This window comes from Electrona antarctica, assembly GCF_951216825.1.
Source record: "Electrona antarctica genome assembly, chromosome: 6".
In the NCBI taxonomy this organism is placed as follows: domain Eukaryota; kingdom Metazoa; phylum Chordata; class Actinopteri; order Myctophiformes; family Myctophidae; genus Electrona; species Electrona antarctica.
In genome coordinates this window covers 12,327,583-12,345,082 of record NC_136811.1, presented here as the reverse complement: position 1 = coordinate 12,345,082, position 17,500 = coordinate 12,327,583, and the positions used below count along the sequence as shown (strand labels likewise).

The 17,500-nt window shown below is 44.9% G+C and overlaps 1 protein-coding gene across 1 annotated transcript in view; it reads right to left on the bottom strand.

Moving 5' to 3' along the window:
* The window catches only part of grin2db (glutamate receptor, ionotropic, N-methyl D-aspartate 2D, b), a gene marked incomplete at its 3' end in the record, with an annotated part of 290,078 nt that overhangs the window by 79,822 nt on the left and 192,756 nt on the right, over window positions 1-17,500 (bottom strand). The window contains 1 exon segment of the mRNA XM_079503474.1: window positions 2,383-2,612. Within this exon segment, the coding sequence (XP_079359600.1) occupies window positions 2,383-2,612 (230 nt within the window).

Sequence of the window (17,500 nt, the reverse complement as noted above, 5' to 3'; positions counted from 1 at the left end):
GAATACACGGGTCCGCCTGTAGTCCCTCCTCCTACCACTAGGGCCCAGAGCTTCAACGTTGAATAGCCTCACTGGCCCCTTGGGCTATACCTGTGCAAAGGTAAGTTTATCTTGTTCTCTCGTTCCCGGGTGTCAAGGAGTTAACTGCCAGGTATTAATTAATGAATTAATTATTCCGCCAGTGTGTTTCAGTGAAGACCCTTATTTTGAAAGCCGCGAGGGTGAGGGTCGATCGTCCTTTCTTTCACCCGGAAACTTTTATTTGGAACCTTGATCATTGGTTCTTTAGTTACAGTGAGGAGCCTCCAGCCCACCCCACCCCACCCTTTGTCCTCCCCAGGAGCCTCCAGCCCACCCCACCCCACCCTTTGTCCTCCCCCTACCACACTCCTGCTGACAGGTGCCACCCCAGCCCGAAGGAGGACGTGCAAGGACAATTATCCTCTCTCTAATGCATGTCAAACTGCAGGGGTCCTTGAAATTAAACAGGTTGAGAATCACTGCTAGAGCCGTAAAAATCTTCTCTTATGGATGGGGTCCCTGGCATATATTTTCAAATGGGGCTCTGCGGGGCTAATTAGTGTCAATGTGGGCGTCCTTGATATGAAAAGCTTTGGGAACCACTGTTCTTATACAGGTGGGGACATTTGGCCCTCACAAGTATAGTACAAGTACACCGTACTGTACGCACACACCAGGCTGCACACCAATCTGTCTGCTGACCTATTTCTGTCCTGTGCCTTCCTGCTCAGGCTGAACTTAATCCATTGATACCTGGAACGCATCCATGTCACGTTAGCGTTTTAAACCTTATGTTATAATTTAGCTATTGAAAAATAGCAGATCTACAAGCTCATAGCGCGCCACCGAGTGGCGCGCTATGAACTTGTAGGTCTGCTATTTTTGAAAAATCGTTAAAATGTGCCTCAAATCTTTCCGAAAATTGTCATGATTTAGAAAACTTTTTTTTTTTTTAAATTTCGACGTCAGGCCTGAATGGGTTAAGAGACACAGAGAGAGAGAGAGACAGAGAGAGAGAGACAGAGAGAGAGAGAGAGAGACAGAGAGAGAGAGAGAGAGAGAGAGAGAGGTTGGTCTTATGCCAAATGAGATGTTTTGAGTGCGAGGAGGTACATAGAGAGTTTGTGTGGACTTTGTGTGCATCCATACTGTGGTCTTTGGGAAACGCTGCCTCCCCTCTAAGTAATGCAAAAACTATGGAAATGTGGAGTTATATTGAGGTTAGGGATATTTTATTCATTTATAAATCTCTCTCTCCCCGCTATATTCAAATCAAAGTGCGCGGCCCGATTATGCATACACTAACCCCCCCCCCCCCCCCCCCCCTCCCTCCCCCCACTGCTCAGTTCATCAGTATTCAAGGAGCACCGGATGACAGTGTACAGTGACACTACCGTGGCCATCTGCACCAGCTGTTCTGCATGTCAAATCTAACCTACATGTTCACCAAGTTGAGATACTCTACGGTGAATTTAAATGTTCTACTGCCTCGCAAAGTATATATATATATATAATAAACAAATAGCCAATCTGTGAGCGTTTTCGGCTCTAATAGTGACATTCCCAAATTAGGCACGCCTAGAGTGGAAGTGCTTTGTTCAGTTTTTTGCCAGCCTTTTTCCGGATGAAACCCACTTTGTGATCTGACCACTTAACCCTTCTAAAAAAAAAAGTCTTCTGAATCCTAAAGGTTTTCTGAAAAACCTTTGTTTCTATGTCAGTGGTGTCTCAACCATTTTCATCTCAAGGATCCCCATAATTAACTGTATTTGGCCACGGACCTCCATCTGAAAATATTTTGTTCCAGGGACCCAAAGATTTGAGTTAAAAACTTTTCTCCTCTATCTATTCAAAGATTTGCGCCACATTTTCATGATTTTTCAAATATAGCAGACAAAAAACAGCAGCCTACAAGCTCATACGTAGCTAAAGTACAATTTTGAGGTATTTGTACTTTACTTGAGTATTTCCAATTTCCAGTACTTTTACTTCTACTCAACTACATCTCAGAGCCAAAATTTGTACATTTACTTCACTACAATTATCCAACCACTTCAACCCTATACATTTTGGCCATTTGAAAATAAAGCTTGTAGATCTGCTATTTTCAATAGACTTTGTACACATTTTGAACTTGTGAAATGGGACATTCTGCAATATGAATACTTTTAGTACTTTAAGTACATTTTGATGCCGATACTTTTCTACTTTCACTCAAGTTCATTTTCAATTCCGTACTTTCACTTGTAACGGAGTATAGTTCTAAATTGCAGTATTGGTATACTTTTACTTAAGTAAAACAATTGCATACTTTTTCCACCACTGGCCAAAAACGGCGTGCCGCGAGCTCCTTTTCTTTACCTTCTTGTCGGAGAGGCCCGACACGGTGTCGATGTACTCCTCCTGGATCATGAAGGCGGCCAGGTTGGCCGTGTAGGAGGCCAGGAAGATGACGGCGAAGAAGGCCCAGATCAGCACCATGATCTTGCTGGTGGTGCCGCGGGGGTTCTCCACGGGCACAGAGTTGTTGAACACGATGGCCCACAGCAGCCACACCGACTTCCCGATGGTGAACGTAGAGCCGCCCGTCTCTGGAGAACACACACACGTGCGCACGCGTACACACACACACAGACACAAGCACACGAGCACGCACGCACACACACAAGGAAGAAGTACTCTGATTATCTGGGTAATTTCCCTGCTGGTTGGTCGCTACCATCATTGCAGGTCATGAGTTCATTTCTACACCGCCCAGGAGCTCTCAATTGATCCCTCTGAGTTTCAAAGGGGTTGTGTCGAACGTGCTCTTCTGCACTCTTGTTTTTCTATGGATATATAGTTTTATTACCGCTTTTATAAGAGCCTCGTGCTCAGGGACTACAGATGAAAGTGAGCTTCTGGATAACTCTGGCTACATTTTACGATTTGTAAAATGACGTGTTGATTAAATGTGCACTTTGGTACTGTAGCTGTCAGAGAGGAGAGGGGGGGATAAGACAGCGTCCCGCCCGGGACGTCATGTGGCAGCCAAGTGACCGCAAAGGAGCCCCTCACTTCACACAAGTGTGATTTTTAAGTTGCTTGATTCAGTATTTAGGTGTTTATCATCGCTTTAGCGAATATAATAGATTTAGCAGCTACAAACGTCGGATGTAGCTTTGTATCTTCATGTCGCTGGCTTCCGTTTGAAAATGAATGGTAGTCTGTAGCTTTGTATCTTCATGTCGCTGGCTTCATGTTTGAAAATGAATGGTAGCCTGTAGCTTTGTATCTTCATGTCGCTGGCTTCATGTTTGAAAATGAATGGTAGCCTGTAGCTTTGTATCTTCATGTCGCTGGCTTCATGTTTGAAAATGAATGGTAGCCTGTAGCTTTATATCTTCGTGTCGCTGGCTTCATGTTTGAAAATGAATGGTAGCCTGTAGCTTTGTATCTTCATGTCGCTGGCTTCATGTTTGAAAATGAATGGTAGCCTGCAGCTTTGTATCTTCATGTCGCTTGCTTTTGTTTGAAAATGAATAGACTATGGGCTCCATTTTCGTCACCGCTAAACACCTTATCCCTAAACTTCGTTGCCTTTTTTTACTATTTTGCAAAACATTTTTGAATAGTTAAAATGGCCAGTCTACACGCTCACAACATGTCAATGTAGATTGACTAGTTGAACTATTCAAAAATGTTTTTCAAAATAGTAAAAAAAAAAAAAGGCAAAGAAGTTTAGGGATAAGGGGTTTAGCGGTGACGAAAATGGAGCCCTATATAGCTTTGTATCTCACAGTTTGAACACAGCATAAGTAGCAATACCACAACAATCTAAAATCAAAGACAGAGGCATGGATTTCCCCTTAACCCATTTTGTGCGGGAACCCCTTTTGGTGTTATGTTATGCTTTAGCTATTGAAAAATAGCAGATCTACAAGCTCATAGCGCGCCACCGAGTGGCGCGCTACGAGCTTGTAGGTCTGCTATTTTTGAAAAATCGAAGAACGACTGACATAGAAACATAGCTTTTTCAGAAAACTGTCAGGATGTAGAAGACATTTTTAGAATCTGATCTCAGGTCAGAATGGGTTAAGCCTCCCTCCCTCCAGCCCACCCACACACCAGCACATCTAACCCCGGGTACACAAACAACACCGGGTAGCTCTGCGTTTGCTCGCTATACCGGCTTTTACTGCCTAGAAAAGTTAGTTTCACCAGCTGCTACCAATCATTCCACTCCCAACGTATTTTTCTCCTCTCTCACACTCCTTTATTCCTCTTCTCCTGCTCTCTCCCAAACATTATAAATCTTTACAACATAACATGACAGATAGATTCTCCTAGCCTGGTGCTTTTTCGCGCCTCCTTGAACATTTTTACTGCTCTTGGCATTGCGTATTCAATGCGTCGCCAATATGTTTTGTGTAGAGTCTGTTGTGAGAGAGTACATTCTGGGGGAGCTATAAGGGCTAGTTGCTTTGCTGCAAATCAAATTTGCCATTTGGGATAATAAAGCCTCTCAGACAGACGTTGAGTTATTCTGCTTCCAGAGGATATAGCGGCCCTAAATATTAATGTGTGCAACGAGGGCTGGCCTGAGGAACAGCTATCATGCCCTCATTGGCCTTTTGTAGGACGGCGTCCTCCGTCTTGTGATCCTAATTTACCCAACGATAGAGTATGATGCGACCAAACACGATGGTGCACTACTGTAGGAGGTCTCAAACTGTCTTGGCCCAGACAGGTACACCTTTTAGGCCTGACGTCGACATTTAAAAAAAGTCTTCTAAATCCTGACAGTTTTATTAAAAATCCATGTTTCTATGTCAGTTGTTCTCAAACATATTCATGTCAAGGAACCCCAAATATATATGACATTGGCCGCCGACCCCGATCTGAAAATATTTAATAAGCCATTTAAAAAAAAACATTTAAAAAAAAATATATATATAAATACAAATCTGTGAATTATTTCACGGACACTTTGAGAACCGTGGCAACGCTGCAACTCTGGTATACACTCGTCTCACCAAAAACTCTCTTCATCATCTTCAATTGCTTGAGAGCACTGCGGCTCGGCTTTCAACTGCTCACGTATCATCTGTCTATCATCTTAGCATGCCTACATCGACCTTGAAGTACAGTACGCTGGCTGTCAATGTCTTTTAGAATAAAGTTACAAATTGTACTCAAGGCCAGGAGCTACGTCTGGTCTTGCTCAAACCTACTGTGGTATATTTTCATACCATTCACCATACAAAAATACTGTTAACTGGGAGAGCCCCGGAGAAAGTTGAGACGGCACGACAGCAGAGAGATTGATGTTCCGATGTTGGTTTATTCAGACTCAGAGTAGTACATAGCACAGCAAAGCAGACAGAATAGGCACCTGGACGGCCTAACGCCGTCGGGTAGACTGACCAAGTTACATTGAAATCTAACTGGTTTATAAGAGTTACAATACACATACAGTACTCCAGACTGGCCTGTGGCCACTCCCTGGAAGGTAGATCACTGTAGCCCTTTTTTTCCCCTCACTGTATATGTCTCTTTTCCCTTTTTACCTCTATGATGAATTCCTGTTCTGTTCTTTGACTATATAGAAGTGTCTATTTGTACGTCTCTAAATGTTTTGATGAATTGAACATGGTGGACCCTCTTGTAAACAAGTGTAATGCTTAATTGGGTCGTCCACTCACAGTTAACAGTCTTTGTATTGAGTTTGTGCTTGAAATGTACTGTAATTCTGCAAACTGTTAATAAATATTTCAATCAATCAATCAATCCACTGTCCTTAGGTGTGACTCAGGAACTGAACTCGAGACAAAAGGTATAGTAAAAACAAGCCATCGACACCCCAGTGAGACAAGCTCTCAGATCGACACCTCCAGCAGGATGCATGAGCACTAAAAATAGGTCTACTGAATGTAAATACGTGTAGCCTACACATTTTGTAAGAGAACATGAAATATGTAGAGTTATGAGTTCCTAATATTCCTCACTACATTTTGTGAACTATACTCTCCCCCTTTGAGCAAACACGTAGCCTAGGATACTCAGGCAAAAAGCACGGCTGGTTATTCCAAGCAGATCCTGGTGAAAGAAAAAAAACAGGGTACTTTTAAATGCGTTGCCCGAGGAAGTCAGGCTCACTGAATCGGTGGCTTGTTTTAAATCCCTTATTAAGTATTTAAACCAGCACACGTGACACTGCACAAAAAGCATGGAATACGGATGTGTATATTTGTAACTTTCCAACAAACTCCGGTAAACTTCCGAATTGTATTTGTATTGTATCACACCTGTATATTACCGTATATTACTGTACTGTATATGCCTGCTAAACTAGAGGTTTACGGGCCCATAATTGCCCGTTAACACCTCTTTTCACGCAGTGTAAGCGGAGTTGATTAGGAAGAAATCCCGTTCTGCGCTCACGAGGATGCTTTGCTCACTCCCGCGACCACCTCTCCAAAGCTCCTCCTCTCCAAAGCTCCTCCTCTCCAAAGCTCCTCCTCTCCAAAGCTCCTCCTCTCCAAAGCTCCTCCTCTCCAAAGCGATCCATCGCTCACCTTGATTCATTCACCCACGCTTTGCCACACTACAAACACGACATACTCCGCGATGCTCCAGTGTTCATTTCATCTACTACTACAACTACACCGAAAATATTTCATCGACCACCTTGTTTTTAAGACTGACTATAAGTTTCATCAACAAATACAAACTAGACTAAAATGTTGGGGAGGGAGGGACTAGTGGAGAAGAGATCCAGTAGAACTAAAAGACAAGGCATTTTATGTTTAGTTGCGCCCAACTTGTAGATCGGCTATTCAGCATGCGTCCATGTGTAAAATCATAAATCAAGCATTACGACGTCAATCAACGCACCACCAAAATATTTTTTAAATCAACTGTAGATTTAGTCAACTACAATCTTATGGTATTTAGTCACTGATGATTGTGCTGTCAACAATGAAACTACAGTATAGTGAATCTATGAAAAAGTTGTGGGGGTCCCTGGTCCATCTCTCTCTCAACTAAGGGGTCTTTCGACTGGAAAAACAACAACAAAAAAACAAGGAGAGCATGGGGTACGCTGCCTGTCGACAGGAGAGCATGGGGTTGGCGATAGGGCCTTTCTGTGTGGAGTTTGCATGTTCTCCCCGTGTCCGCTAGGGTAGGTATACCCTCATAAAAAACAAGCAGTAATCCTGGTCTCTAAACTGCCTCCCCCTGGCCACCCGGGGCGCCTGATGGAGGGGAAAGGAACTGGTTGGAATAACGTGTTCCTTCCACGCGCTACGTCCAACCAGGGAAACTCCCCCCTGTCAGGTGTAAAGGAGCAACTTGGACACTCACGCATGAAGGAAGCATGATTTCAAGTCCGTTGCTCTCCCCATGTCCCCCATATATGGGGACTAGGTTGGCGGAGGGTGTGTAGAGCCCAGGATCACATTAGATAATAAGACACAGGGGTGAAAAATGGGTTACAAAATCGTGGGATAAAAAATTAATACAAAAAAAAGGAGAGCATGCGGGGTACGCTGCCTGTCGACAGGCTTCAAATACGGCAGCTTTCAATCGTGCTGCGCCCGTATGTGATCTTACCCGTGATTACACACAGCTGCGCCGTGGGCCTCTCTGCCGTTTAAAACCACTTAAGCCTTATATGTTATTATTCTCCGTCGCATGGCGTCATGCGGTGGAAATAGCATATCTAAGAGCAAATTCGAAAACCCACTGTGCCTTTTTGAAATAGTACAAGGTGCAGGGATAAGGGCCCAGAGAAAAGTGAGAGGGACCGAGATGAATTATATTTTTTTCATGCTTTTATTTCAGGGCCATAATATGATTGACTTGAAATCGACGTCCACGGGACGTCGGGCCTTTGTCCTATAGAGGGTATGCACATGCTTAAAGTGAATGGCACATCGAGTGGCAACAGGCAAAGTGAGTTTAACATTGTTTAACGTTGTTTAATGCAATCAGATTGGACTTTTCTGTTTGGATGTATGGGCTGTCAAGGCCAGAAAGTAGTTTTTTGCCACTCAGTAGGCGTTCCTGCATAACTTCCTGGTTTGATGATGATGTCACACGCATACCCTCTATATATTATGTAAATTGAAAAAGCACCGGTGCCCACCCAACGTGTGTCCTGTACATTATGTAAAGCACCGGTGCCCACCCATCATGTGTCCTATACGTTATGTAAAGCACCGGTGCCCACCCATCCTGTGTCCTATACATTATGTAAAGCTCCGGTGCCCACCCATCCTGTGTCCTATTATATTATGTAAAGCACCGGTGCCCACCCATCCTGTGTACCTATACATTATGTAAAGCACCGGTGCCCACCCATCCTGTGTACCTATACATTATATAAAGCACCAGTGCCCACCCATCATGTGTCCTATACGTTATGTAAAGCACCGGTGCCCACCCATCCTGTGTACCTATACATTATGTAAAGCACCGGTGCCCACCCATCCTGTGTACCTATACATTATGTAAAGCACCGGTGCCCACCCATCATGTGTCCTATACATTATGTAAAGCACCGGTGCCCACCCATCATGTGTCCTATACGTTATGTAAAGCACCGGTGCCCACCCATCATGTGTCCTATACGTTATGTAAAGCACCGGTGCCCAACCATCCTGTGTCCTATACATTATGTAAAGCACCGGTGCCCACCCATCCTGTGTACCTATACATTATATAAAGCACCAGTGCCCACCCATCCTGTGTACCTATACATTATATAAAGCACCAGTGCCCACCCATCATGTGTCCTATACGTTATGTAAAGCACCGGTGCCCACCCATCATGTGTCCTATACATTATGTAAAGCACCGGTGCCCACCCATCCTGTGTCCTATTAGATTATTTAAAGCACCGGTGCCCACCCATCCTGTGTCCTATACGTTATGTAAAGCACCGGTGCCCACCCATCCTGTGTCCTATTAGATTATTTAAAGCACCGGTGCCCACCCATCATGTGTCCTATACGTTATGTAAAGCACCGGTGCCCACCCATCATGTGTCCTATACGTTATGTAAAGCACCGGTGCCCACCCATCCTGTGTCCTATTAGATTATTTAAAGCACCGGTGCCCACCCATCCTGTGTCCTATACGTTATGTAAAGCACCGGTGCCCACCCATCCTGTGTCCTATTAGATTATTTAAAGCACCGGTGCCCACCCATCCTGTGTCCTATTATATTATGTAAAGCACCAGTGCCCACCCATCCTGTGTCCTATACGTTATGTAAAGCACCAGTGCCCACCCATCCTGTGTACCTATACATTATGTAAAGCACCGGTGCCCACCCATCCTGTGTCCTATACATTATGTAAAGCACCGGTGCCCACCCATCCTGTGTCCTATACGTTATGTAAAGCACCGGTGCCCACCCATCCTGTGTCCTATTACATTATTTAAAGCACCGGTGCCCACCCATCCTGTGTCCTATTATATTATGTAAAGCACCGGTGCCCACCCATCCTGTGTACCTATACGTTATGTAAAGCACCGGTGCCCACCCATCCTGTGTCCTATACGTTATGTAAAGCTCCGGTGCCCACCCATCCTGTGTCCTATACATTATGTAAAGCTCCGGTGCCCACCCATCCTGTGTCCTATACATTATGTAAAGCTCCGGTGCCCACCCATCCTGTGTCCTATTATATTATGTAAAGCACCGGTGCCCACCCATCCTGTGTCCTATACGTTATGTAAAGCACCGGTGCCCACCCATCCTGTGTCCTATACGTTATGTAAAGCACCGGTGCCCACCCATCCTGTATTATGTAAAGCACCGGTGCCCACCCATCCTGTATTATGTAAAGCACCAGTGCCCACCCATCCTGTGTCCTATTATATTATGTAAAGCACCGGTGCCCACCCATCCTGTGTCCTATTATATTATGTAAAGCACCGGTGCCCACCCATCCTGTGTCCTATACATTATGTAAAGCACCGGTGCCCACCCATCCTGTGTCCTATACGTTATGTAAAGCACCGGTGCCCACCCATCCTGTGTACCTATACATTATGTAAAGCACCGGTGCCCACCCATCCTGTGTCCTATTACATTATTTAAAGCACCGGTGCCCACCCATCCTGTGTCCTATACGTTATGTAAAGCACCGGTGCCCACCCATCCTGTGTCCTATTATATTATGTAAAGCACCGGTGCCCACCCATCCTGTGTCCTATACGTTATGTAAAGCACCGGTGCCCACCCATCATGTGTCCTATTACATTATTTAAAGCACCGGTGCCCACCCATCATGTGTCCTATTACATTATTTAAAGCACCGGTGCCCACCCATCCTGTGTCCTGTACGTTATGTAAAGCACCGGTGCCCACCCATCCTGTGTCCTATTACATTATTTAAAGCACCGGTGCCCACCCATCCTGTATTATGTAAAGCACCGGTGCCCACCCATCCTGTATTATGTAAAGCACCGGTGCCCACCCATCCTGTGTCCTATACGTTATGTAAAGCACCGGTGCCCACCCATCCTGTATTATGTAAAGCACCGGTGCCCACCCATCCTGTGTCCTATACGTTATGTAAAGCACCGGTGCCCACCCATCCTGTGTACCTATACATTATGTAAAGCACCGGTGCCCACCCATCCTGTATTATGTAAAGCACCGGTGCCCACCCATCCTGTATTATGTAAAGCACCGGTGCCCACCCATCCTGTGTACCTATACATTATGTAAAGCACCGGTGCCCACCCATCCTGTGTCCTATACATTATGTAAAGCACCAGTGCCCACCCATCCTGTGTCCTATACGTTATGTAAAGCACCGGTGCCCACCCATCCTGTGTACCTATACATTATGTAAAGCACCGGTGCCCACCCATCCTGTATTATGTAAAGCACCGGTGCCCACCCATCCTGTATTATGTAAAGCACCGGTGCCCACCCATCCTGTGGGTGCCTCGGAGCCAGAGCCCCCGAGGGAAAGCCGAGCTCCCGCTGGGAATGCGCCAGTCGGGCGGTTTATGTGTAATTCTTTGTAACGTGCCGTACGCATGTTCCCCGGGTCTGATTCTGAATTCCCACAGGGAAATTCTGAGCGGATTTCTGTCACTCAAAACCCTCTCGCTGTAATCTGCAAAGTTTGATTGTTAATTCCTTGTGCCAGTTCCTTCCTTCCTCTCTCTCTCTCTCTCTGAGAGAGAAGTTATCCCCAGCTCAGTCTCAACAACTGTAGCCGACAAAAAAGATAATATGGTTGTGTTTTTTTGCTGTTGTGACCAGCTCAGTGTCCTAACTCTGAGATTGGGATTCATACCAAAAGACCCAATGACTCCCTCGCTTGGCGCTCAGCATCTAGGGTTGGATTGGGGTTAAGTCCCTGTGACATATACTAACGTCATGTCCAGGAGGGTTGTACTTGTACAGTACACATCACGCTGCCTCACGCTACAGAAACAGGAGATGGGCTCCTGCCCTATGGGCCTCGTGGCTCGGCACGGCTTACTGACTTTGTCCGCGGAACTGGGTGCACTATGGGCTATGGGATGTATACACACTGTGATAATAGGGTTCTAAGGCTTTGTATGAGACGAGCGCACCGACTGGTTCCTGAAGCGGACATCATCTGCACCAGCAAACCAGTGTGTCTGTCTGTGCTGCAGGCGGTACATAAATTGGAACCCATGATGTAACCACTCCTTATCATTAGCGACTATAATAAATTGGAATTTAATTGAGTTTGAATTCAAAGTAGTTCAACATTGTGAAAACCAATACTTTGTGTTGGGTATGTAACGGTTGCAAACCTGCATGTGTAATTGTCAGATCTCTCTCTGGACATGGTACTATATGGTAAGATCTCTCTCTGGACATGGTACTATATGGTAAGATCTCTCTCTGGACATGGTACTATATGGTAAGATCTCTCTCTGGACATGGTACTATATGGTAAGATCTCTCTCTGGACATGGTACTATATGGTAAGTAGATCTCTCTCTGGACATGGTACTATATGGTAAGTAGAAGCACATGTTTTATGTTCATGTGACATACTGTATGTCTGACTGACCCCACACTGCATGTTCTGTACTATAATATATGTCGCGATCAGTGTTGGGCAGTAACTAGTTACTAGTAATATATTACTGTAATATTATTACTTTTCCCAGTAACGAGTAGTGTAAGGTATTACTTTGCCAATACAGTAATATTATACCTATTTACTTTGTAAAAAATAGCACATATTACTTTTTGTTTTGTTGGTTGTTGGTTTGAAAACATTTAATTTAAAAGTTTGAGAGAGATTACTGCTTTTATAACCGGGGCTCTGTTCAGGAGAGCCTGGGGGTCTGGCACAATGGGGGTAGAACTAGTCTACCTGTGTAGATGGATTATCTACAGGAGGCCGAGGTCTGAGACCTTGAGCCCTGGAGTTGAGAACGTCTTCGCTTGGTGCTACAAGCTGTCGATGCTACGTGTCTAGAGTTATTCTCTAGCTGGTCTGTACTGCTACTCTCTCATTCTCAACTTCCTAGGGTAGACCTTATACTCGGTGTGACATCACTGCAGTGGCGTCACACTGATATCTCATATCCTTCGTAACAGCTTTATTGTATAGCCTTTTTGGCTGATTGGTGACTCTTCTTCTTAATCTTATCATTCAAAACCATTGGATTCAGTTCTAAAAGAAGCTGACTAAACAGATTGTGTTGTTGTACGTCCCTTTTTTTGCGGGTGGGGGGGGGGGGGGGCGCGCAAAAGTAATATTATATTATGTAATATATTAGTCTTGATTCCAAGTAATAAGTAATATAATATTATTACTTTTTCTAAGGAGTAATACGTAATAAGTAACATATTACTCTGATACTCTCCTAAGTAATATTGCCCAACACTGGTTGCGATAGGTAGATGGATACAGAGCTGTTGCTTGAAGTTAACTGAAAGTTACTGAAACCGAGTGAAACATATATAAACCTCAATGTCCAGTTAACGCAGGCCTGTGTAATAAACCAAGCTAACAGGGAATATTCTCCGAAAAATAGCGAAAACCTACCAAGAAATGTCTTCACATGTGTGAAGGTGGCTATTAATGCAAGACATTGAAATGCAACTCCCCTATAGGTCGTCATGTGACAGCTGCTGAAAGGCGTGTACCTAACAGGCGGGACAATCTCAAATGTTTAGGTAGCGTATGAGGGGGTCAATGATTCTCATGATTCTTAATCCATTGCAAGCATTTTGTTTTGCACAAGAAACACTATACTTGGTGGGAAAACTGCCACACTATTTCTGGGTGCATGTAAATGAAGAAATAATTCATTCTGGAGCTTTTAACCCATTCTGGGCGGGAACCCCTTTTGGTGTTTTAACTAAGCATTATGTTATACTTTAGCTATTGAAAAATAGCAGATCTACAAGCTCATAGCGTGCCACCGAGTGGCGCGCTATGAGCTTGTTGGTCTGCTATTTTTGAAAATGTTTGAATATGCGGCACAAATCTTTCAGAAGACTTTTTTAAATTTATTATATGGGTTAAAAGGCAGGGAGGGGAAGGTATACAGTACAGAGTAGAGCCTGTGATGCCCTGGGCTCCAGTCTCCCTGTTAACCGACCTCCAGGCACCTTCATAGTGGCCATGTCCCTGACAAGCAATGCTTTCCACACGCCTGAGGCTCAGGCTCATTGTTTTTGTTCTGGAGCTTTGTAACTATGGAGAGGGGAAAGGGGGACAGCCCAGGGCCGTCTGACTGAAGTCAAAGTCACTGGGAGCCCTATTGCAATAGAGGGTATGCGTGTGACATCATCATCAAACCAGGAAGTTATGCGGGAACGCATACTGAGTGCCAAAAAATTACTTTCTGGCATTGGCAACTCATACATCCAAACAGAAAAGTCCAATATGATTGCATTAAACGATGTTAAACGACATTAAATTCACTTTGCCACTCGATTTGCCACTCGATTTGCCATTCACTGTATGCATGCGCATACCCTCTATTAGGAATGTCCCGATATCTTTTTTTGTTTCCGATCCAATCCCGATACCACAATTTCTGTGTTAGCCGATACCGAATACCGATACCAGTGTTGTGATCTTATGTTGTGTTTATAGCTATCTAGCTATATATCTCGTGTTGTGTTTATAGCAGACTCCTCACTCAAATGTGCACTTGCAGTTTGGGCAACTCCAAAGCAAACTCCACATGATGCCCCAGCATTTAATTTACTTCCCATAGTCTCAACCCCTTACCCCTGTGTCGGGAACCCCTTTTGGTGTTAGCATTATGTTATGCTTTAGCTATTGAAAAATAGCAGATCTACAAGCTCGTAGCGCGCCACCGAGTGGCGCGCTACGAGCTTGTAGGTCTGCTATTTTTTTTAAATCACAGAACGACTGACATTGAAACATAGCTTTTTCAGAAAACTGACATTTTTAGAATCTGATCTCAGGTCAAAATGGGTTAAACTGGCATATTCACCGATACCGATATGACCCGCTATGACAAATAAGGGCCGATGCCGATACTTTTCCGATACCGTATCGGGACATTTCTAATTGCAGTATTACTGGGGTAAAACTTGGGACCAGTGGGACTATATCCACACTATCCAGTGAGCCAGGCTGACATGGGTAAACTCCTCTTGGCCTACAATCATTAGGCCCTAAATGCATAGCCATGCGCATTGAGGCAGCGGTGGCCGAACGGTTTGCGGAGCGGTCTTGATACCGGAAGGTCGCCAGTTCGTATCCCCGGACCGGCACGTTAAAATTACCACCGCTGAAGTGCCCTTGAGCAAGGCATTGAACCTCAACCATGAAATGTTCTATGAGCAGGGTCTGGCTGTAAACAAGTCTCGAGCTTAGTCCATTCACCCTGGGTAAACAAAGAACTTTACTTTGCTTTGCGCCATGCGCCATGCGAGGAGGTCTTATAGAACCGCCGCCACAGAGGTCTGTCTGTCTGACTCACACACACACTCTCTCTAACCGCCTATGAGCACCCCTGCTGTGCTCCCTCTCTAGGACCAGGCTGAGCCAGCCGAGCCGCAAAAACATTGCCGTGCCGACAGTTCCTCTAATAAATCCACCGAGCGCTGCAGAAAACATTCGCAGGCACACTTTACAGCATACGCTTTATAATCATCTCCACTGACGCCGCCGTCAAGCCGAGTAATCGTTTGCATCTTTTACCACTTCCCACGTTTTGCTTCCGACGACGCTGCGTGGAGTATCAGATGCAGACGATTTAAAAATGTGCGGGGTGTTGCAGTGAGCAGCGCTGGTGTCTGTAACTAGGCAACGGCAGGGCAGGCTCAGGCAGGTGATTGGCACAGAGCGCGAGAGGCACAGGCCCACGGGAAGTCCTGCGTGGCCACGACAATAGTAGCTCATGGGCTAAACCTTCATGTGTTTTATTTTGTACATTATTGTTAAAATTCAGTGTCGATGTTTATGTGTGACAGACGTGTACGGGGCATTTATGAAAATATGGGACAGGTTCCAACAAATCAACAACAAATCATGCCGCATTGCATTGGTTCAATACATGACGCAAACATTTAGTTCAAATAAAGGACGAACCCTATACACAGCCCTCCTTGACAAACTAGACATTTCTTGGAAAGTAATGTATTCCAGGTTTTTTTTTTGTAATATACCCTGACTATAAGAAGGATTTCTTTCCCAGTCGTCTTTTTTCTAAGGAACCTGATCTGCATGAAGGTATATCACATTCTCACTTTGTTCCATTTAAAATCCAAATAAATCGGCAAAACGGCGTGTGGGGGAACATCGCCACAAAACCACATCTCTCCTCCCGAATGAGCTTGGGTTGACGTGTGACTGATGAAGGCAGAGCGGGGATGCCATACGGGGAGGCTGACAGAGAGGTACTGTATGTCGTAGACATTACACAGAATGTATGGCGCAGCGGCCGGCAGCCATGCGGTAAAATCGGCGAGTCAGTATAGGAGGAGGAGGAGGAGGAGGGGGGGGGGAGGGTATCAGGCCAGCGTGCCGCGGCAGGCGCGCACGCAGGATATCACAGGAGTGCAAACTGCACCGATGAATAATGGATGTCAGCTTCAGTACGGAGAGCATCAAGCTGCAGTGCAACATGAAGATCAGTTATCTGCACACAACGCACGCACACATGGGCGCGCGCGCACACACGGACACACACACGGGCACGCACACGCACACGCACACACACACACACACACACACACACACACACACACACACACACACACACACACACACTTTGCGGACACAATATTCAGACTAACCACCACCACCAAAAACTACTCTCTGCCATCTATAGTGTTGCCGGTCAAAGCCAGATTTTGCAAGAGAAATAAGCAACCAGGGTTTATGAAAACAAGCCCATATATAACAGGCGGCTGTGGCTCAGGAGGTAGAGCAGGTCGTCCAATGATCAATGCGTCGGCGGTTTGAATCCCGGCTCCTCCTGTCCACATGTCGAAGTGTCCTTGGGCAAGACACTGAACCCTATACATTGCCTCCAATGAGTTGGTCGGTGTGAGCTTGCCACCATTGGTGTGTGAATGTGGGGAGTGAGGACGCTGGCGTCGACTGTTCGCCGCTTCACCTCCCAATGTATGAATGAATGAACCATTGTAAAGCGCTTTGAGCACTTGGAAAAGCGCTATAAAAATGAAATTCATTGGCGATCTGCAATTTAAAAAAAAACTAAAAAAGGAAAAAAGTGATTTGTGAAAATTAATGACACAAATCTGGTACTATTCTCAGATGGGGGTCCATGGACAAATGTACATTTTGGGGGGTCCTTGACATGAAAATGTTTGGGAACCACTGGTTTAAATAACATTAGAAAGCCAGTCCAAATAAACAACTACACTTTAGAAACAAGCAAAAAATAAAAAAAATAAAACAGAATATATAGGGCTACAAGCAACTTCACCGAAAAACAAGCCAAAAGTTGCTCATAATGAGCGCACATGGCAACCCTGCCTTCCACCCTCTTGAGGGCCATTCACACCAATCACGATAACGATCGCACCACAACAATAACGACTATAATAGCCATGGACGATATCGCTTGGACCGCTTACAGCACCATGTTATGAGCCATATAACCATCGACGGCCATTCCAAATCCATCGGACATCTGGGATGCAATCTGTCACTATAGCCCTCGGAACGTTTTGTTATTAACGGATATGATCGAGAGAGACTATGTTAAGATCAGCTAGCACTGTGCAAAAACCATGGAATACGGTTGTGTATATGACAGGAAACTCCAGATAAACTTATATTAAAGATGGAGTGCCACAATTTTTGTATTTTTCCATGTGTCTATGAGGTGACAGTACTTCATTAGACACCCTGGAGTCGTTTTTATATGCAATGGTGTATTTACTTTGTATTTAGGGTTTCTTCCTGGAGGCTGAACCCTTGACAGTCAAACGGGCCAATGAAATAAACAGTAATATAGTGACATC